This window comes from Echinops telfairi, unplaced genomic scaffold (genome assembly GCF_000313985.2).
Source record: "Echinops telfairi isolate 266 unplaced genomic scaffold, ASM31398v2 ScPeMD7_7457;HRSCAF=8495, whole genome shotgun sequence".
Taxonomy (NCBI): Eukaryota; Metazoa; Chordata; class Mammalia; order Afrosoricida; family Tenrecidae; genus Echinops; species Echinops telfairi.
The window spans coordinates 18,189,603-18,209,676 of NW_022111357.1; the positions used below are offsets into that span (position 1 = coordinate 18,189,603).

Sequence of the window (20,074 nt, forward strand, 5' to 3'; positions counted from 1 at the left end):
CCCCCGTTTACTTTCTCAGAGTCTGGGGGTGAGTGCCAAATGCAGGCTCTAGGACATAGGTTCCCACACTTACAGGCAGACCACCCCCTTTTCAGGGAACAAAAAAAAAGCTCGGCCTCCCCAAGGCAATAAAAGCCATTCATACTCTAGCCCATAATCCAGGATAAAGTATAGGTATCTGTTTTCGCAGCCCACTTGGACCATTCCACCCACCTCCTGGGAGGTGGTCTCACCCATGTTGGGAAGCTGCTTTCTTCGTCAGCCCTGGAGGAAGGACCTGTCTCCACTGAGCTGCTGCTTGTGGCCGCTCTCCGTGTGGCCTGGCAGGTGTCTCCCCCTTCTCTCTCTTTCTCCCTCTCTCTCGTGCTTGTTTAATTCAGGACTTGGAAACAGTCCCATCATGGCCGACAGAGCTTAGGGCCTTGCCTGTCCCTGCTATCACATCTCTTGTGTCAGACAGACTTTGCTTGAGTGGGAAACTGCCAGCCACAGTCGTTTCTGAGTGGGGGCCCCGCCTGAACCATTTCAGACCAGCTCCAAGCCCTGCTGTAAAGCCTTTGATCTCTCAAGAGAGACGCACTTGACACTGATCTGAACTCAGTTCCATCCATAACGGAGAGAGCAATGTGTGTTGAGAAATAATTGGGATGGTGATTTTTTGGGGAGGGTGGAGGCGCGTGCAAGGCCTCCAGTGCCATCTGCAAGTTGTTGGGAAAACAGAATTTAAAGATGATGGGATCGGCACTTTCCCCACAAACTTTTTGGAGCCCCTTGTATGTACCGCTTCTCAGAGAAGTGAAGGAATGGCGCCAAAGGCTGGGCTCAGAGACTTAGTTGCGTCCTAGGCTGCCTCTTCCTGGGCACAAGGTCAGGACGCTGACCGCCTGTCCCCTCTGCAGGACGACGACCGGTGTGAGGAGTGGGAGCGGCACGAAGCCCTCCACGAGGACGTGACCGGGCAGGAGCGCACAGCGGAGCGGCTCTTTGAAGAGGAGATCGAGCTCAAGTGGGAGAAGGGCGGCTCCGGCCTGGTGTTCTACACTGACGCCCAGTTCTGGCAGGAGGAAGAAGGAGGTCAGGCCCGCACTCGGCTCTAGAGGTTCCCTGTTAGGCGTGGTGACTTCCTGGGGATGGAAGGGAGGGGGGCGGATCAGTGGGATTGAGGGAAACCTCCCCTCTCCATGTCAGGTGAACCTCCTATTAAAGGAGAGATTTAAACATACACACCAACGCTCTCAGTCCTAGAACATGTATCTCACTCTGTATTGCACTCAACAGAACTGAGCGTCCTCAGCCCGGTCTGGTGATGCGTTTATGTCTCTGCAGACTTTGATGAACAGACGGCTGATGACTGGGATGTGGACATGAGTGTGTACTATGACAGAGGTAATGGCCCGGGCGCGGCTCGCAATCCTGGGAGGTAAAACCTAGCCTTGGGATGTAACAGAGACTAAGACGTGACTGTCCCTCGGGGTAGCCCCCTAAAAGGATTTGTCTGTAGTTGGATGTATCCATGCTGGTGGCAGGCAGAGCCTCCTTGACTCTGTGCAGGAGGAAGAGCAGGTGGGCACCACCACAGGGAGTGCAGGGTCTGAGGGGCCGCCCCCGGAGAGTGGGCTGCTCAAGAGCGTGGGCTCTGGCTAAGAGTGTAGCATCTGGGTTCTAATCCCAGCTCTGTCTCTGCGGACTCTGGCACTCCTCTAAGGTTCCCTGGAGGGGCCGTGGCTCATGCTGGACGACGGACCACACAGCAGCAGCTTGAACGCACCAGCCGCTCCTGGGAGGAAGGTGGGGCTTTCTGCTCCCGTGGGGAGCTAACAGCCTCAGAAACCCACAGGGGCAGGTCTCCTTCGCCCATCGGGGCCCTGTGTACATCACAGTTGGCTCGATAAGGCAAGAAGATGGCTTCTCTTCACCATCACTTCCTCATCTGTAAAATGATGGAGACATGGCCCCTATCTGTGGCCAGTTCCCAACCCAATGAGCAAGATAAGGTGATGTCACAGCCCCATAAAAATAAATCTACAACGGGGCTCTTAGAAACCTGCTTTCCCCCACCTCCTATTGAAAAGGACCCTCCCTCAAACGGCTGTGTTTTCTCAGATGGTGGAGACAAAGATGCCCGAGACTCTGTCCAGATGCGTCTGGAACAGAGACGCCGAGACGGCCAAGAGCGTGGCTCTGTAATGGAGGGCCAGGTGGGCACCTTTGAACGTCACACCAAGGTGAGCACTGTGCCCACCCCATCAGCCCCTCTTCTCTCCCTGCCCAGTGCCTTCCCCCTCACCCCCCCAACCCGTCTGAGTCTCGTCTCTTCCCACTGCAGGGTATTGGACGCAAGGTGATGGAACGGCACGGCTGGGCTGAGGGCCGGGGCCTGGGCAGCAGATGCTCAGGGGTGCCTGAGGCCCTGGATAGTGAAGGCCAGCACCCCAGATGCAAGCGTGGATTAGGGTGAGTGTACCAGAGGAGCTGCCTTGGGGCCTAAGCCAGCCTTTCAACTATACTCGTTTCCACTGCCTTCTCACCGTTTGGGGGATGGGTGCTGGAGACTGAGATAAACTTCAAAACAGAATGAAGAGGAGGAAGTAGGTGTGGCCCTTTCCTTTTTTTTTTTTTTTTTGCCCCCTTTTCCCCTTTGCTTTTTTAAGGCCAAGCATTACGACATAACAATTAATGATTCCTTATGAGTCGCTCTCTCTCTCTCTCTCTCTCACACACGCACACCCCTCTGGATTTGAGGGGTTTGACCTTGATGTGCTTGCCCTGACGGAGTCTTGAAGTCCTGGAGCAGGTGGTAGCGAAGGGAACACTGTGAGGCCTTGGGATGCTGGCACTCCCCATCGGTAGATGAGGGCGCCCAGATCCAGAGTCAAAGGCTTTGCCTTTGGGGCAGGAGCCCTTGTGTAGTGGTAGTGGATTACACATTGAGGGCTAACTGCAAGATCAGCAGTTCAAAATCACTGCTCTGCTGGCCGAAGGTGAGGTTTTCTACTCCTCTCAAGGTTTATAGCCTTGGAAAGCCACAGGAGTTCTACTCTGCTATTAAAGGGTCGCTTGGAGTCAGAATTGACTGAGCGGCGTTGAGTTTGTGTTTTTGGTTTAGGAGTAAACCAGATATGGGCGAGTTACTGTCCTGTACTGAGGTGTGTGAGAGAGGGGACACAGAGTTCTTCTTTATTCAGATACCATGGGGAGAAGCTACAGCCATTTGGACAACTGAAGAGGCCCCGCGGAATGGGCTTAGGGCTCATCTCCACCATCTATGATGAGCCTCTGCCTCAGGACCAGCATGAGTCACTGCTCCGCCGCCAGCTGCCCACCAGCATGAAGTTCCGGACAGATGTGCCCTTTGTGAAGGGCTCCAGCTGTGCCTTGGACAGTGTCTCAGAGCCTGAGTGATAAGGCCAGGCAGGAGCCTTTGACTGCAAGATACCGCTTAGCCTCATCTTCCACTTGAGCGCTCAGGCAGTGGGCTGCGTATCCAGGGGGCTTTGTGTTGAACTTGCCTTCTGGTTCTCTACCTCGGGATTTTAAATATATATATAAGCCCTGAAAACCTGGATTGACCAAAGGGAGGTGCATACCCTTCCTCGAGGCCCTTGAAAGGGTCCCCCAAGAATTAAGGGGACCAAGAATGGAGTCTTGGGGAGTCCACAGCCTCTAATCCTCTGCCCATCTGTCTGCACGAGACGGCTGAGACTGCCAGAGAAGCCCAGACCTGCGACCTAAAGGAGAATAAAGTTTACGACGAAGTTTTCTGTTTGTCTTCTGATTTGGGCCTGGAGGAAGTTAGTGGAAATCTTTTGAAAGATCCCTGCCCGCACTTCAGAGGTTAAATCGCGGCTGCGTGGCCACGCCCTGTCGCCGCTACCTCGCGTCACCTCCGTGAGGGCGGGACTTCCTCTTGTAGCCACTCCCGCTTCCGGCGTGCCCTTGTCGGTGGCGGTTCGTTGGCTCCTCTTGCGCCGCTTGCCTCCCGGCGACTCGCAGGATCCTGCACGGCCTTGGCGAAGCGCTCGCTGGGGCCAGGGCGCGCTGCGCCGCGGGCCTCGCCTCTGGCCCGGGTCCTCCGTCGGTTTCGAGCCGGCCTACCCTGCTCCGCACTGGGGCCGGCTTCTGGCCATGGCTGGGGCTGCCCCGACCCCGGCCTTCGGGCAGGTGGTGATCGGCCCGCCAGGCTCGGGGAAGACCACGTACTGCCTGGGCATGAGTGAGTTCCTGCGCGCGCTGGGCCGGCGCGTGGCTGTGGTGAATCTGGACCCGGCCAACGAAGGACTGCCGTACGAGTGCGCCGTGGACGTGGGCGAGCTCGTGGGGCTGGGCGACGTGATGGACGCCCTGCAGCTGGGGCCCAACGGCGGCCTGCTCTATTGCATGGAGTACCTCGAGGCCAACCTGGACTGGCTGCGGGCCAAGCTCAGCCCCCTCCGCGGCCACTACTTCCTCTTCGATTGCCCTGGCCAGGTGGAGCTCTGCACGCACCACGGCGCCCTGCGCAACATCTTCTCCCAGATGGCGCGGTGGGACCTCAGGGTGCGTCTTGGGTCTGGCAGGCCCACTCTGCAAAGGCACTGTGGAGGAACTGAGACTTAAGAGAGGAGGGCAGGTGCCCCCCCACCCCCACCCCCCACACACACACTCGCCCCCTCTCACACACACAACCTCACATAGCGAGATAGGGGGACCGGCACAGTTGCTTTGGAATAAAACAGGCTCACACCTGTTCTGGCTCTGCCACTCCCCTGAACCTCCACGTTTCCATCTGTGGCCCCCAGTGCTGCATTCCTGAAAGCAGAGAAGTGATGGTGGGGAAGATGGGTGGTGACAGTGGCATAAGTTAGGGGGAAGATGGGAGTCACTCGGGGATGCAGACCAGTTGTGCTCAATGGAAGGTTCAGGCCAGGCACAAGGAACAACACTGCATTTCCCCTGGGGGAGGAGGGGAGCTAGTACAAAAACAAGCCAGAGGAGACTGGTGGGGAAGACTTGGCTTGCACTCTGCACTCAGGACCCCCACCCGAAGGAAGGGCAGGGAGATAAAAGCCCTGACTTTGCCCCTCCCCAGGCCGCGCTCACTCTCCCTTCCCTTCCAGCTGACTGCTGTCCACCTGGTCGATTCTCACTACTGTACGGACCCGGCCAAGTTCATCTCAGTCCTGTGCACCTCCCTGGCCACCATGCTACACGTGGAGCTGCCCCATGTCAACCTCCTCTCCAAGCTGGACCTCATCGAGCACTATGGGAGACTGGGTAAGGGCTCCGAGCTTGTCCGCCAAGGGGTAAGGCAGCTGTGAGAAAGCAATATGCACCTGTCACCGCAGCAAGCTGTTTTGAACCGTGTGTGCATGACCTGATGATAATGGCCTTAGGCAGGTCCTGAGCCCTCCCAGGAGTTGTGAACCACTCTGTGTCCGATGGCCTGCTAGATTGGGAGCCAGGAACTGAGGCTGACTGCTTATAGACCGAGCCAGTGGATATGTGAGGGGACCATTTGTCAGAGGAGCAGGTCGGACCTGCCTGGGGCCAGTAGCCAGCATGGAGTGCTCAGCCGAGCTGCGGGCATCAGCACCCTTAGTATCTTTAGCCACAAGGAGCCTGAAGATGATCTAAGTGACGGGGTCTGAGCAGGGAAGGAAGTTGTTAGGAAAGGAAAAAGGCCGGGGTCTTTACCAGAGAAGCTGACTGGCCACCTGTTAGGAAGGACATAGAGGTGTGCCAGCCCCTTGGAGGAGCCCCCTCAGCCTGGCTCTGGGTCCATCTCTAGACAACCACAGAAACGTCACTGTTTTTCTCCACTCGGATGTGGAGTCTTCCCAAGTTGACCTTCTCCACAGCCTGCAGCGCAGGCGGCTAAATGGTTGGTGGTTCGACGACCCTAGCTCAGCGGAGTCTTAATAAGTCTTTCTCACAAGAGACTGATCCAGACGAAGAGACTGAGGTCCAGAGATAGTATCTGCATAGACGTGGGCCAGTGGCAAAGCTCGTCAGCCAGCTCGATGGAGCCCCGCGTCCTGATGTGTCTTGCTGCAGTTTCCAATTCTCGGGGAAAAGCACACCAGTTGGGCAGTCCAGCAAATGTCCATATAAAGCAAGCCCATCCATTCTCCTAGGATCCAAACCAAACCAAACTCAAAGCTATCAAGTGGATGCTGGCCTCTAGCGACCATACAGGGCAGGGTAGAACTGCCCTCGTGAGTTTCTGAGACCATAACTCTCCCTTCTTGTAGGAAGGAGAAGTCTGTTTCTAATGAGCCAGTTGCTGGTTGGATTGGAGGCAGAGGTGTTGGTGTATTGACCATCTGATTCCCCCAGCTTGCTTTGGGACAGACTTGCCAAACAACTCAAATGCTGGCATTTCCTGGGCCTGGAGGGGCCGTGCAGAACGCAGGCGTTGCAAATTCCTTCTTTCCGTATGAGGAGTGTATTCAGAGAACTGAACTAGGGACCTCAGAACCGTCTTATCTGGTCTCTTCATTTTACATTGAGAAGGAACACCCCCAGAATAGGCAGTGGTTTGCCCAAGAGACGATCCTTCTGGTTGGTTGGTCACCGCGGATAGAGTCTGTATCTCAGTATGGCCAGTGTGAAACCCAGGGGTGCTGCCTGACTGAGCTCCCCAAGGTGGGGACTGTGCTCCCCATCTGGTTCCAGTACCAAGCACAGTTCTCCCTACATGTTTATTGTCATTATTTACTGCCGTTAGTCGAGCATTTACTTGTAGAGGGGTGTTAACCACATTTAATTCTCAAAACAGCCCCTTGAGAAGGGTACCTGCCTGTATAGCTGTTAAATGGCAGAGCTGACAGGTAAAGCCTATCTATCCTCTCTCAGGACTGCCTCGGTCATTGAGAGCAAGGAATGAAAGAACGTGTGCTCTTTGGTCTTGAACCTGTGGCCAGCGGCAATTGGAATCAATCAATCTCAATCTCTCTCTCTCTCTCCCCCTCCCCCTCTCTCCCTCTCCCTCCCTCCCTCTCTCTCTCTCCCTCTCCCTGTAGCCTTCAACCTGGACTACTATACAGAGGTTCTGGACCTCTCCTACCTGCTGGACCACCTGGCCTCTGACCCATTCTTCCGCCACTACCGCCAGCTCAATGAGAAACTGGTGCAGCTCATTGAAGACTACAGCCTGGTCTCCTTCATCCCTCTCAACATCCAGGTACTGAGGACCAGGCCCCTTCCCCTTGGCTGTAGGCTCTGACGGTGCCTGGGACCTCATGTCGTCAGGGGACAGGAAACTCTGGGGAACTAGCCAGTGGGCTTTGTCCTCACCCTCACTATCACTGGGTCTCCTTGGAGCTGTGGTGGGCAGAATTTGAATAGAGGGCCTAGCAGGCTGTGATGCCTGTCTGTTTGGTATTGAGCTAACATGTATCCTCTTCCTAATGCCATACCTTTCTCCTCTAAGATGAGGAAATTGATAACGGCTACCATTTATGGAAGGGCTTCTTCGGGCCAAGCGCTATGCTAAGGGCTGAATGTGCATTACTGTCCTGCCCATCAGCGAGCTGGGTTACATGTTGGGCTACTGGCCACAGGATCAGTAGTTCAAACCACCCAGCCACTCCGAAGGAAAAAGATGAGGCTCTCTGCTCCTATAAACACTTACAGCCTGAGAAACCCAAGGGGTCAGTTCTCCTCTGTCCTACAAGGTCGCTGTGAGTCAGGATCAACTCGTTGGCCATGAGTTCGGTTTGCCTTTCCTACCATCTGGTGTATGAACTCTTGTCACCACTGTTACGTGGATGAGGAGACATTGGAGCCAGGTTATGTAACACGGATGCCCACCGGGTGCCTCCTTTAGCTAAGGACTGGGCCAGGTTCTGGAGATGCCTCAGTCAGCCTGTCCTTGACCTCCAGGGGTGTACAGTGAAGTAGAGGAAGCGGACGAGTGAGTAGGCACTCCCAAGACGGTAACATTGGCCGAACAATCAATAGTTACTTTGATAATTAAGATGAGACGGGAGACAGGGAACTAGATTAATGGAAAGGGACCAGCCTGAATAGAAGTAAGGGGCGTGCTCCTGCCCCGTGAAGGTTCCGACCAGCGCAGTCACTGGGCACCTGGTATAGAGACTATTGCCTGGAAACCTCAACTGCTGCGTCAGCCTTCACCAAAAACAGCATCAAAAAAGGCTTTTCTTAAAACTGGCGAGATCAGTCGTTGTTGGTGTGCGTACGAAGGACTGAGGATGAATTTGTTCCAATCTGGGTGGGCCGGTGGCCAGGGAGGAGGGCTTCAGCCAAGCCACCGAAGCTGTCTGTTTTCGGTGAGGGTGATGTGTTTGGAGACTGGGAGCCATTGGTGTGGCCTCCATTCTGCACACCTGGGCCGTCACTCAGAGCTGTTTCTGCTGCCCCCAGGACAAGGAGAGCATCCAGCGAGTGCTACAGGCTGTGGATAAAGCCAATGGCTACTGCTTCGGGGTCCAAGAGCAGCGCAGCCTGGAGGCCATGATGTCTGCCGCAATGGGAGCCGACTTCCATTTCTCCTCGTATCCTTGCTTTCGGGCCTACCCTTTTCCTGGCCCCAGCCAAGAGGGCGAGCCGTGGGGCTTGTGGGGTGGAGGGGCACAGCTTTGTAGAGGACTGGTTTTCTATTGACCTGTGGGCTCCCTGCTGATTGTCTTTCATGTTCAAGGTCTTCGCAATGCTTCCATTGATCAGACCCGAGCAGAGAGGAAACAGATAGGATAACAAATTCAGAAACCCAGTAATAAGAGGGCAGGGAGAAACGCAGGGGGCAGGCTGCCTGGCATGTTGAGTGAGCCGTGGCAGGAGCTGCAGGGGGGCCGGGGCGGTAGGCAGGGCTGGCGATGGAGGGCCGAGAGCCCTGCTAAGCCATGTGAACGTAGCTCGAGGGTGAAGGAGTGAAACTCGGGTCCTGCTGTCTGTGTTAGGAAGAGGCCTCTGTTGTGTGTCTTTGTTCTCTGGTGCTGCTGTAACAGAACCACCACGAGTGAGGGGTTTCACACACAGACACGTCTTCTCACGTCGGAACTCAAAACACCTGCTCTGCGGGAAAGCTTGGGCCCTGTTGGCTCCCAGCGCAGGCCCATGTCACTTGCTTTCAGCTTCTGTTCCTTGGTTTGGGGTAGACTTGGGGGCGTGGCAGCTCATTTCCCCAACTGTGTTTGCTTCTTGCTTATTCTTCCCTTTATGCCTCAAAAGAGATGATCTTGAGGCACTGTTGACATTCACACTGTGAACGTGACCTGTAAAAGGGACCCTGTGGGACAGAGTAGATCTGCTGCTGTGGGTTTCTATAAATCTTGACAGGAACAAGTTCTCCCACATAGTGGCTGGTGGGTTTGAACTGCTGACACTTTGGTTAACAGCCCAGCCTGTCACCCCCTACTCCACCAGGAGCCTTCTGCAATATGATTACCTTATGAGTGTATGGGATGATACCTGTGGGAGTTTACATCGCCTTTGTTGGTGGGCAGGTGGGGTGGTACCTGCAGTCCATTTCATAACAGTGAGGAAATGCCTTTGAGGGCCGTGCCTGAGACTGAGGGTGGTCATTTTCCTTTAGGAGATGAGGGGTGCGCTTGGCAGTGAAAGTAGAGAGAAGGGTGTGGGCTGAACGCACCGGGATCCCTGTGCATCAAAATCGACTGTCTGGTGCCCAGGTGTTGACTGGTGGGTATGGTAGGTGGCGCTGGAGCAGAATGTAGACTCCCACCATTTCCAGCATAGACTGGGGGTGAGGGGTGTGTTAGTGACTGGGGCACACAAATCCTGTCCCTGGGGCAGGAGGTTGTAGCCGTGCTGCTGTGAGTGGGGACAGAGAGGGTGTCCAGGAGGCGGCTAGAGCTAAGACTGGTTTAGTGGTGAGTAGGGGTGAGGCCAAAAGCCTGGGCAGAGTGTCAAAGGCCACACATGAGGCAGACACCGAGAGCCAGGCCCTCTGGGCTGATGGTCTCAGAGATTTAGGGTCTAAACACGGATGTTAGATACCTAGGGGGCCCAAGCATGAAGGGAAATAATGCTCACCAGCAATGTAATGATCTGTGTCAGACCCCTTCGCACAGGAGAAGCCAAGTTCACCGGGGACAGAGGAGTCCTAGGGGCAGCCTGTCGAGTGCGGGTGCTCAGACAACAGGTACTGGTGGCAAGATCAGCCGCATGTTCTCAGCAACCACAGAGGCAGCAATTCAAATCGTGTTGTCTTCACGCTGCCTACATGGTATTCACAAGCCCAGGTACACTGTACGCTGAGTGCTTGGTTTAAGGAAATTTCCGGGTATTTTATTTGTATACATTTGTGCGGATTTCTCACCCCACCCCACTCACTTCTCATCAGCTCCATCCCGTGCAGGGGGCAGGGGCGGGTGGTGCGGGTGGTGGTGCTGGAGGGGGAGTAAAGGAGCGCTTGTTGGAGGCTGTATGCCTGAGTTGCATCGGCTCTAAGTGGGGGTCAGGCAGCTAATTCAGAGAGGAAGGAGGCTCAGGGCGGAAATCAAAGTGTGGGCTTCAAGGTGGAAGCGCGTTTGGGGTTGAGAGTAGAAGGGCAGCTCGAGGTCAGGGCTTTGCGCTCCAGTCGACAGGCCGTGGGCAGAATGAGGGGCTTCATGGGTTCTGCTGAGGAGTCTGCTTCCTGAGGACGCTTTCTGAGTCAGCAAGGGGAGTGATTCTCAGGGCCGCCCTTCCTGAAGAAGATGGAGGTGAGCGAGACAGATCGTCCAGGGTAGTTTTGAGGAGGGGCTTTGTGTTCTTTGAAAAGAATGCATATGCAACCGATTGAGAAAGCTAGAAGGACTCGGTAAGAATAAGGATGTAGGAAAGGCGGGAAAGTAAACATTGAGAAACTTTGAAACAATGACCCAAACACGGTGATAAACTCCCTGCTAACTTTGGAAGCCTCTTGCTGCTGTTAGTGAGTGCAGAGCCTCATCTGCGCCCGGTGGCTCCCTGTGGGGACAGGAGGGAGGGGGGGAGTCCCTGGACTGGGCCCCCGGGCCACGGTGCCCTGAGGTGGATAGGCTAGAAGGAACAGAGAATGGCCAGTGCCTTCCTTGTGGCGAAGTTCTCCACTTGCAGTGTCTCTCCTAACCGCCATCAGCCCCTCTTGGGTTCTAGAGGAGGCACAGGTGCCTGGTTGCAAAGGCTGCCTGCTCCCGCAGTAAAGATCGAAAGCTTTGGCAGCCAAAGAGGCCATACCCTATCTGTCCTCATGGGTCTCTGAGGTGTCAGCAGTGGCAGGTTTGGGGTCGAGAGGAGGCTGAGGCAGCCCTGGCAGTGTGAGTGAGGCACAGGCTGGTGGTCACTTCTGCAGACCCCCGCCACAATGGGAGGGAGATTCCAGCGGGGGAGCCCTGTGGTGCAGTTTTGTTCTAAGGCCACTGAGTTAGAGTTCATTTGACAGCAGTGGCTTACAGGTAGAGTGATAGTCCCTCTCGGGATGTGTTGGGGACAGTTCAAAGCTAGCCATCCCTGGCGGTTAGAATTCGAGTCCTGCGCCTTAAATTCTAGTTCCCAGCCAGTCCCCACCAGTGACCGCCCAGACCTCAGGCGGCCATATCAGTCTGCAGTGTGGCAGCCCCATTCTTAGTGAAGCTGGTATTGAGGTCCGAGAGAGGTCAGTGTCACTTCCTCTGAGCGCCCATAAGTTCCCTCCCTCGCCAGAAAGGTAGAAGTTACAGCTGTTGGGCAGATGAATTGTAAGTGTGGCCAGAGAAGCCATTGTCTTATAGCCTTTGGAGCAAGGCTTCAGCTGGGAATGAGTGGCAAAATCGGGGTGTGAACCCTGCAGTCTGGTTCCAGAGTATGAGCACTAAGCCCCAGCCAGGAGGAGGTGAGCGCTTCGATCCTGAGCCCCGTGGGGAAGACATGCCGGAGCACTTGGGTCCCTGTGCTGTGGGGATTTCTTGGGCCCAATTGACCTCCTGTGCCTGTGGCCTGAAGCTATAAGGCGGAGGAGGAAGATGGCAGACACAGTTGGGGGGCGTGGTGAACATCATGGGGCTCAGGTCCTGCCCAGACCAGCTCCCCCTCCTCTTGCTTCCAGTGTCCTCCTTGACAGGCTGTCCTGCAGCACACTGGGCATCCAGGAGAAGTACCTGACACCCTCGGACCAGCCAGTGCAGCAGGAAGCCAGGCAGCTTTAAGCCACAGCTGGGCCCTGAGCTCAGGACTCACCCTACAGCCTGGGGCACAGAAGCTCCTGGCGGAGTGGACAGCCCAGCAGGCTACAGAACCAAGAGCCAATCCTACCTGCCAGAAGTGGGGGAAGCAAGGAGACAGTTCTGTAAAAAGCGACTGGCAAGACAAAGCCAAACAGCCCTGAGCAGAGAGCCCACCCAGGCCCTTGGAGGCCTCGTGAGCTCTGGGCCAACCTACAGCGCTGGCCCGCCCCAGATTGGCTTCAATACAAGAGTTTATACTTCTTGTGGCTTCCAGACTTTTCCTTCCGCATCCAAGCCCAGGGGATTGGGACAGAACAAGGAGCATCTCTCCCCTTACCTGCAGGGGCCACCTTGCCCGCCCTCGTGGCTGGCTTCTACACGAGCGTCGTGTGTGCCCCAGGACAGCTGCTGGCAGAGCAAGGGCCCTCCAGCCCGTGTGTGCAGTCCTTCCTCCTCCGCGTCACACTGTCTGTCCACCTAGAGCTCCCCACAGCACTTCACTCGCACCCACTATTTATGTGACACTTCCTCCAAACAAAGTTTCCATTATTGTGCTGATTAAAAGCTTACATTAAATACGAAGTTACATACGTGAGCTTATTTAAAGAAAAACGTTAAGTATGTATTTGATACGGCAGGTTTTATGAGGGTGTGGTAAAAACTGGCCAGATGGCTCGAAGTTGAGACAGCCGTGCACAGGGTGCTTTTTTTGCTCTTGCATCTGGTTGGTGCCAGTTCACCATTTTGGCCAATAGGTGGCAGCACAGGCTCACTTGAGGTTGCAGCCTGGCAGCAGAAGGTGGTGACACATGAACTGTGAAGGCTGTTGTGCCAGGAGTCTCCTTAAGCTATTGAGGGTCCGCGCAGTGTGTGGAAGTATACAAGGTGCTTGCGCACACGGGCCTCCTGCGGCTCTCGGCAACCCCTAGAGGGAGGTGGGGAATGTTACGAAGCCCTATTTCAGTTTGAATTTGGGTCACCCTGGCGAGCCCGGCGGCCGACTTGGCTTACTCCCTCCAAGTGCCCTCATTTGCTCACTTGTTTGTAGAGGTCCCAGGGCCCCCAGACAGCATGGCCAGCAGGAGAAGACCCCACAGCACCTGTGAGGCTCGACTGGACTGAGTGCTGGAGGCCGGGAAGCCGCTCGCGGGGGGGCCCCTGGACAGCTGCCCAGTCTAGTAAACTCATGTTGCAGTGGCAACGAGATGGGGCAGCTCCGTTTGGCCTTGCAGTTTTGGACGCCAGAGCAGAAGGCTGGAGAGGAGGCCCCTGTGGCTCAGGGTTTAAAAGCAGGGACCTCCGCTCCCACGCCTGGCTGGTCAGGGGATAATGACCGGGTACTGCCCTCCAGCCTCTTTCATCTGAGGAGTTCAAAGCACCTCACCCCTATTAACACCTGGACAGTAGGTGGGGAGTATCAACAGCAAGCTAGGGAAACTGAGGCCGGGAGGCACAGCCTGGTGCTCACTGTGTGAGTCACTGCGGAGCCCGGAACCCAGGGGTCCTGACGCCCAGGCTGCTGAGCAAATGGCTCATTAGCTGCGGCGTGCGGGTGGGTGCTGTGGTCGTGGGTTTTAATGTTCGCCACCTCGCAGAGGCCCTCAGTCTCGCCCTCGCCCTCGCCCTCACCCTCACCAAAGCAAACCAGGCGTGGGGACCGGGAGGCATCAGGAGAACTTCATGACTCGTATCCAGGCACCCTAAGCATTTCTGATTGCAGCCACGGAGGAGGATGGAAATGGTCCAGAACTGTATTTCAAACCTTCATGAGACAGCAAGGGCGCTTTCTCTGTAAATCGCTTAGGCCGACCTCCCACAGCCATCAGAGAGTTTCTGTCCCCTGTGCTGCTGCTGGGGAAGAGAAGGGAGGAAGGGCTGCGGGGCCAGGTGAAGCCCACTCGGCTGCGAGAGGGTCCCAATGTGACTGGCACCTGGCAGCCATTCTGAAGGTCTCCTTTTGGATTTCCTTTCCTGTTAACGTGGGAAGTGAAGAGAAAACTAAGTCGCCTGTGAGCCCTTTAAGCCTTTTTTTTTTTTTTACCCCAGTATCATGTAATTACCAAATAGAAGTAGATTTAATGGTTACCAGGAGCTGAGAGGTGGGGAGAGGGCAGAGTAAGGAGTTATAATTAAAAAGAAAAAATTTTTTTACATTTTCTCTAGAATTTCAGGGAAAATGTTTTGTTGTTTGTTTTAGATCCAGGGTCCTTGTGACAACAGGACAAGTATGATGCTTAACATTTCTATGACTCCTTTCACTGAAAATGTTCCATACAAGTTGCTTTGAATCACATACCATTTTAAGGTGAAATGTTATAGAAAAAGCGCTAAGCCAAGAGATTTGGTAAATTCACAACACAAACACACACACACACACACACTCTCTCTCTCTCATTCCTTTTTCACTTGCAACAAATACATCTAGAAACCGGAATCCTCACACCGAGACCAACGGACACCTCATGGTGACAGGAAGGAAGGATCGACGCTCCAGGCTTCCACAGTCAGTGCTCACGGCAGCCAAGAGCGCAAAGGAGACATTGCCCTGGGCAGAACTGCACAAGACCTTGAAAAGACTGAGCAAGGATGTCACTCGTGGAACTCAAGTGCACCCGACCAAAGCCATGCTACTTTTCAGTGGCCTCCTGTGTGAAAGAAGAGTTAATATAATGCATTTGAGCTGGTGAAGAATATTAAAAGTACATGGACTGCCAGAAAAACAAATCAATCTTGGAAGAAAATACAGCCAGAATGCTCCTTAGAAGCAAGGATGGCAGGGGAGACTCCATCTCACATACTGTGGACGTGCTATCAGGAGAGACCAGTCTCTGGAAGGGACGTCAGGGTTGGTAAGATAGAAGGCCAGCAGAAAACAATGACCCGGGAGGAGATGGCTTGGCAGTTACTACAACAATAGGCTTAAACATGACAATGAGTGTGGGGATGGGCAGTGCTTTGTTGTGTTGTACACTGTGTTGCTGTTGAGTCAGCAACGACTAGACAGCGCCTAACACCAAAACAGACAACCTTTGTCATGCTGCATCGTATAGCCCAGGGCATGGCTGTGTGTTTACTTGTCCTTGGTTAGAATACTGATACTTGACGGAGCCCAGCTGGTTGTGCGTTGAGCTGCTAGCCTCAAGCCCACCAGCCTCTCTGGGAGATGAGACCTTCTGCTCTTGTAAAGGCTGACAGCCACAGAACCCCACAGGGGCAGTCCTGTGTCCTACAGAGTCCCTCTGAACTGGAACATACTCCATGACTATTGCAAGTAGTACTATGATTGACATCTTTTGAGTTTATTTTCTTTGTGATAAAATTCTGCAACTGAACTCAATGATGTATAGCCAAAATGCTTTCCAGATGAGTGACTTCACAAAGTTCACAGACAATGTATGAAGATGGCCTTCTCGCGCAGAGACCTCCCGTGGTCATTGGAAATACCTTCTGCAGTGCCGGAGGAGGAACTTGATCGATCTTCTCTGCTAACCAAGTGACATTAGAAATTAGGGCTCCAGCGACACCAGGAAGGTGCCTTAGGTGACTGGAGAGGCTGTAGTCCAGACAGGAAGATTCCCTGGGAGGTCAGTCCTGAAACGCACCCTTTTGCCCTCAGCTGTTCTGAATTAACCCAACTGCCCACCGCCATCGGCTCTGGGAGGAAGAGGAAGGAGGGGAGATTTTCAAGATTCTCTGCCCTCCCCAGCCCTCCTGAGAGGAGACAATGAATGAGTAGCTTCAGACACATCATGTCCAACATAACCAGCCCCCGCCCATGGGTGAAAGCACTGGGGAGCCCCAATTACTTCAGCGCCCCAAAGGAAACGCTCCTTTTTCCACTTTGACTGTTGCCTGGAAGGCTTCCCTCCTCTCCTTCAGGAGGCCCAGGTGAGCACCGATGGCGTCAGGGTGCGTCTCCCGGGCACGGAGCGGGTCATAGAGTTCACTCTGAGCTCAGTCTACAGTCAGACAACTTTCAGGTCGGTTTTCCCTGGGTGAGGAAGGAAATGTGTCTTTCCTTCTTACCCTCCCTCTTTCCTTCTCTGGCAACAGTTATTGAATGCCCTCATCTGTCCCTAGTCAGAGGCAATGACTCTGAGCCTGGAACTCCCTCTTTATCTCAGACAAACGAAGAGTTAAATCTCCCAGAGAGGGAGGGGCCAGGGGAAGATTGGGTGGAGATGAAAGATGAATCAGCCTCTGACACCCCTAGGGTGACATACCTGTCTGCTGCCCCCACAGACATTCCTGGCTCCTGATGCAGTGAGTAGGTGGGGCTAAGGGAGTGGGCTCTGAGGGGAGAGGGATTTACCCTGCAGACAACCTGCCTGCAGAAACCTCCTCCACACAGCAAGGATGGTGGGGGTGGACCTGTGAACAGGATGGAGAATTGAAAGGGACAAAGAAGGGACCCAAGGTAACAGACCCAAGCCTCGTGGCTGAGCTGGGAAATTGGTCCACACCACCACCGTTTCTCATTTAAGGCAATTCCTTTCTGCTGGGCCCCAAGGGACATGCCAGGGAGAGTGGATTAGAAGGATGTTGATTCTTAGAAAGTCCAGGAAGAGAGCAGGGCAGCGTAGCATGTGGTTCACATGTATTTTTAGTTCATGAAACTCCAATACGCAAAACAGACATATGTGTGGCTATTTTAGCCAAAGCGTGTGGAAACCCTAACCACTGGGAAGCTTCTAGGGAATCCTTGGAGTGCACCTTCAAAACAACTAGTGTTTTCCCACCCTGAGCCTTGGAACCAGACCCAGCTCTACTCCCCGAGCACCCTGGTGTTCATCTAACTGTGGCGGCTAGGGTATTTAGCCTTCATCTTCACACCTAAAACAAAGATGTTCAGCTGAAAGCTGTGAGGACGAAGGGCGGGAACGGCGGGAACCGCCTGGCACACAGTAGGCACGCCAGCTGCCATGGTGACTGTCTTCTTTGGGAATGAGCGGGAGGGCGCTCCTGCTGAGCCAAGCAATCCTGGAACAGACGTCTGAAATCAGGAGCTGCTCCAGAAAGACACTGGGCCTTGGGTGTGTGCGGGAGGGGAGAAGCAGCTGGCCTTTCTAGAAGCAGTCACTGCCACCCGGGACTGCACTGACCCCTCCCTGGGGTGCCTGGCTGGTTCTGAAAAGGCCGTCTTGGCCTCTCTCACCACGTCCTGTGGACCTACAGAATCGATTCAGACTCGGTTCTCTGAAGTAACTGTCTGAAAGAAGATGCCTCGTTCGGGGTGTTTTTTTTTAAGATGGCAGGTTTTCCTGATAGCATTCGACAGATGCTCTGTGGGGGGAGTACAGAGAGCTCTTTGTGACCCCTCTGACCTGCAGCCCCGCCTCATCCAGGGCCCCCTCCCTTCCCGGTTCCCGACAGAGGGACGGAACTGGCATTAAGCCAGGTGTACAAGCCTTAGGGAGGATGGTTTGAAACCTAAGTTTTCAGCATCTTGTACACAAAACCTTGTTGGAATCACTATGAGAAGAAAGGCAGAGAAAGGAGACAGTGCCGTTCTTGGGGAGCTCACTCTCTAAATGAGATAAGAAATAAAGCAGAAGACATAGCCATAAGCCGCAGGGGCAGAACCAGGTGCATATGAAATCATGACTGAATGAAAAACAGCAAACTCTGCCACCCATTCGATCCCAACTCACAGCGTGCCTGTAAGGCACGTATAGAACTGCCCTGTGGGTTGTGATTCTCAGCCTTCTCCCATGGGGCGACTGGTGGATTCAAACTGCTGACCTTATGGTTTGCAGCCCAATACGTTACCCACTATATAAATGTATATCCGAAGTTCACTCTGTGTGCATGTGTGTGTTTTAAAGGGAGTGTAGCTTTATTTTTTTTAAATCATTTTATTAGGGGCTCATACAGGAGTATAGCTTTAATAAGCAAATTTATTCTCTCAAAATTTGGGAAGCTAGAAGTCAGAATTCAAGGTATCAGCTTTAGGGGAAGGTCCTTGTCTCTTTTCAACAAATGTGGGGGCCTGGCATTCCTTGGCGGACTTCAGGTGCCTTGGACTCTGTCTCCCCATGTTTAGGAGGTTTCCAGCACAGGGACGGACCCTGGATCCAGAGGATAGGCTCTTATTCCTTGGTGGTAGTCACGCCTCTTTTTACTTGCCCTTCTTTTTCAATCTCCTGTAAGAGAAACGATGATCCAGGCCACACCCCAGGGAAACAGTCCCATACATCTTAGGTAGGATCAGGGCTGTGACCTGAGTCAGGGTGCTGTACCCACCCCACCCCCAGCAGCTGATTGGATGCTCATCACGGGATAATGACATCATTACATAACTGCCAAACCCCTGAGACTCACAACCACGCTGATACATGTTTTGAGGGGACCTAAGCCATGACAGAGCAGAAAAGTCTGCCCCGGGTTTCCCGTTTCCATACCTCCTTTCCGAACCCGGTCTTGGGGTAAATGCTGCCCTTTTGATCATAAGGGCTTGGTTCTTCTAACCCACAGAGGGTATGGGGTGAGCTCTGTTCTAGTGGTAATAGTTACAAAATTTTGCAACTATTACCACTATCTAAACCCAGAACATTCCCTCACCCTGAAAACAAACCAACCATCCTTTACCCAGCAGCAGCCGGACAGAAACTTTTTAATGCCAAATTTAGGACAGGAAAATAATGACAAGAAATGCTTCATGAGACTGCCCCCCCCCCCACCGAGAATATCTTTTTCTAACGTGTCATGGACAAAAAGCCTGGGGCCCTTGTGGTAGAAAGTTAGTACCTAAACGAGCTCGCCTCTCGCCTGCTCTAGCCACCGGGTTTGCTGATGCTGCCGCCCTTTCCACTCCATGGGCGCCACCAGGGAGCTCAGTTCCTGCCCTGTAGAGGCCAGCTGTGTCAGAGTTCTCCCACACAGATAGGCACATGCACCCACTGTGATGGAAGGAGAAAGAAGCTGCATTCCCAGGGCCAACCCCAGTAAGAGAAAGTCCCCAGACCTGTCTGGTGAGAGAAACCGGTCACTCCCTGAGTTGGGGGAGTCACGCCATAAGCTTAGCCCAAAGTCTGCCGGGTTTGCAGCCTTGAAACCCATGATCTGTAAGGGAAAAAGGGGAGAAAATTGGGGGGGTGGGGGTGGCGTTAGAAGGTATCAGAGTGGTTCTACAGCTTCTCCTGTAGGATCAGCTCTGATGAGAGTGCTTGCGCCGGGCCAGAGTTGGGTTCTGGGAACCTGAGGAGTCCCACCAATGTTGCCAGCTGGGGGAGTGACCATTTTGGTGTGGGGCCAGCATTCCCGTGGTTCTCTAGCATGCGAGTGAGTCTGCTTTGGCAGGAAAGCCGCTCCTCATTGCTCAGGCTTGGTTATTCTGCTGTTGGCAGAGGAATGTGGGACACATCCCAGACTGTGGGCGCTGCGAGGCTGAGCGGCCGCTCACGTGTCGAACGGGTATTCTGTGTGGTAAGTTAGGTGCACTGGTTGCTCTTGGAGGAAGGCCCCGTTTTGAATTCCCGCTTTACCGGGGCGTACACCGCGGTGAGCCAGGCCCGGGGCGCTGAACACGCAGGCTCAGGCTCGAGTGCCCGTGGACACACACAGGGGGTTCGGGCTCTTCTGAAAGGGCGAGGCCTAGGAAGGTCGCGTGGCTTCGCTAAGGCCGTGGAGCACAATCCCAGTCTCCCTGCGACCGGCTGCCTGGGCACCGTGGTGGCCTGACCGCCGCTCCGGTGCACCAGGCCAGCCCTTGCTGTGTCCATGACTCAAAGGGCTGGGCCCGCACTTTCCATCGGCCCCGCCCCGCTGCGCCGAGAAAGCCACGCTCAGGTGGGTCTGGCGGGTGACGACAAGTCTAAGTGAAACCGGGAAGCACCACCTCTCCACTGGGGCGGTGGCTGGGGACCGCACCTCCGAGCTCCGCGCCGCGCGGGACCCAGGGGCGGCGGGAGGACCCACCGCGCCGGCGCCGCGCGCTCCGCCTC

At 54.5% G+C, this 20,074-nt stretch overlaps 3 protein-coding genes across 4 annotated transcripts in view; 2 read left to right on the forward strand and 1 right to left on the reverse strand.

The window, feature by feature from the left end:
• GPATCH3 (G-patch domain containing 3) overlaps positions 1 to 3,759 on the forward strand; it is a 5,546-nt gene extending 1,787 nt beyond the window's left edge. Inside the window, exons 2-7 of the mRNA XM_045298924.1 lie at positions 191 to 327; positions 900 to 1,074; positions 1,327 to 1,386; positions 2,104 to 2,225; positions 2,327 to 2,454; positions 3,186 to 3,759. Coding sequence (XP_045154859.1) covers positions 191 to 327; positions 900 to 1,074; positions 1,327 to 1,386; positions 2,104 to 2,225; positions 2,327 to 2,454; positions 3,186 to 3,402 — 839 coding nt within the window. The 3' untranslated portion in view covers positions 3,403 to 3,759. The remainder of the gene's footprint in view (positions 1 to 190; positions 328 to 899; positions 1,075 to 1,326; positions 1,387 to 2,103; positions 2,226 to 2,326; positions 2,455 to 3,185) is intronic.
• A 342-nt stretch (positions 3,760 to 4,101) lies between these two features.
• GPN2 (GPN-loop GTPase 2) lies at positions 4,102 to 12,713 on the forward strand. Of its 2 annotated transcripts, none has more exons than XM_045299141.1 (5): positions 4,102 to 4,536; positions 5,097 to 5,253; positions 7,002 to 7,162; positions 8,368 to 8,545; positions 12,014 to 12,713. In XM_045299141.1, the coding sequence occupies exons 1-5, from the start codon at positions 4,126 to 4,128 to the stop codon at positions 12,067 to 12,069; spliced, it is 963 nt and encodes a 320-aa protein (XP_045155076.1). In that variant the 5' UTR covers positions 4,102 to 4,125; the 3' UTR covers positions 12,070 to 12,713. The 2 variants fall into 2 exon arrangements, with proteins under 2 accessions (XP_045155076.1, XP_004705131.1); XM_004705074.2 differs by having other exon boundaries at positions 8,368 to 8,498; positions 12,041 to 12,713.
• Positions 12,714 to 16,923: 4,210 nt separating this feature from the next.
• The window catches only part of SFN (stratifin), a 4,871-nt gene continuing 1,720 nt past the window's right edge, over positions 16,924 to 20,074 (reverse strand). Inside the window, exon 2 of the mRNA XM_013005271.2 lies at positions 16,924 to 16,964. Within this exon, the coding sequence (XP_012860725.1) occupies positions 16,924 to 16,964 (41 nt within the window). The remainder of the gene's footprint in view (positions 16,965 to 20,074) is intronic.

What these genes read in the sequence shown, in the direction of transcription:
- GPN2 (XM_045299141.1), top strand. Translation starts at nt 4,126, where the DNA reads ATGGCTGGGGCTGCCCCGACCCCGGCCTTCGGGCAGGTGGTGATCGGC. An exon ending in TGGCGCGGTGGGACCTCAGG is followed by an intron (nt 4,537 to 5,096) that starts GTGCGTCTTGGG and finishes CTTCCCTTCCAG; the next exon opens with CTGACTGCTGTCCACCTGGT. An exon ending in TCATCCCTCTCAACATCCAG is followed by an intron (nt 7,163 to 8,367) that starts GTACTGAGGACC and finishes TGCTGCCCCCAG; the next exon opens with GACAAGGAGAGCATCCAGCG.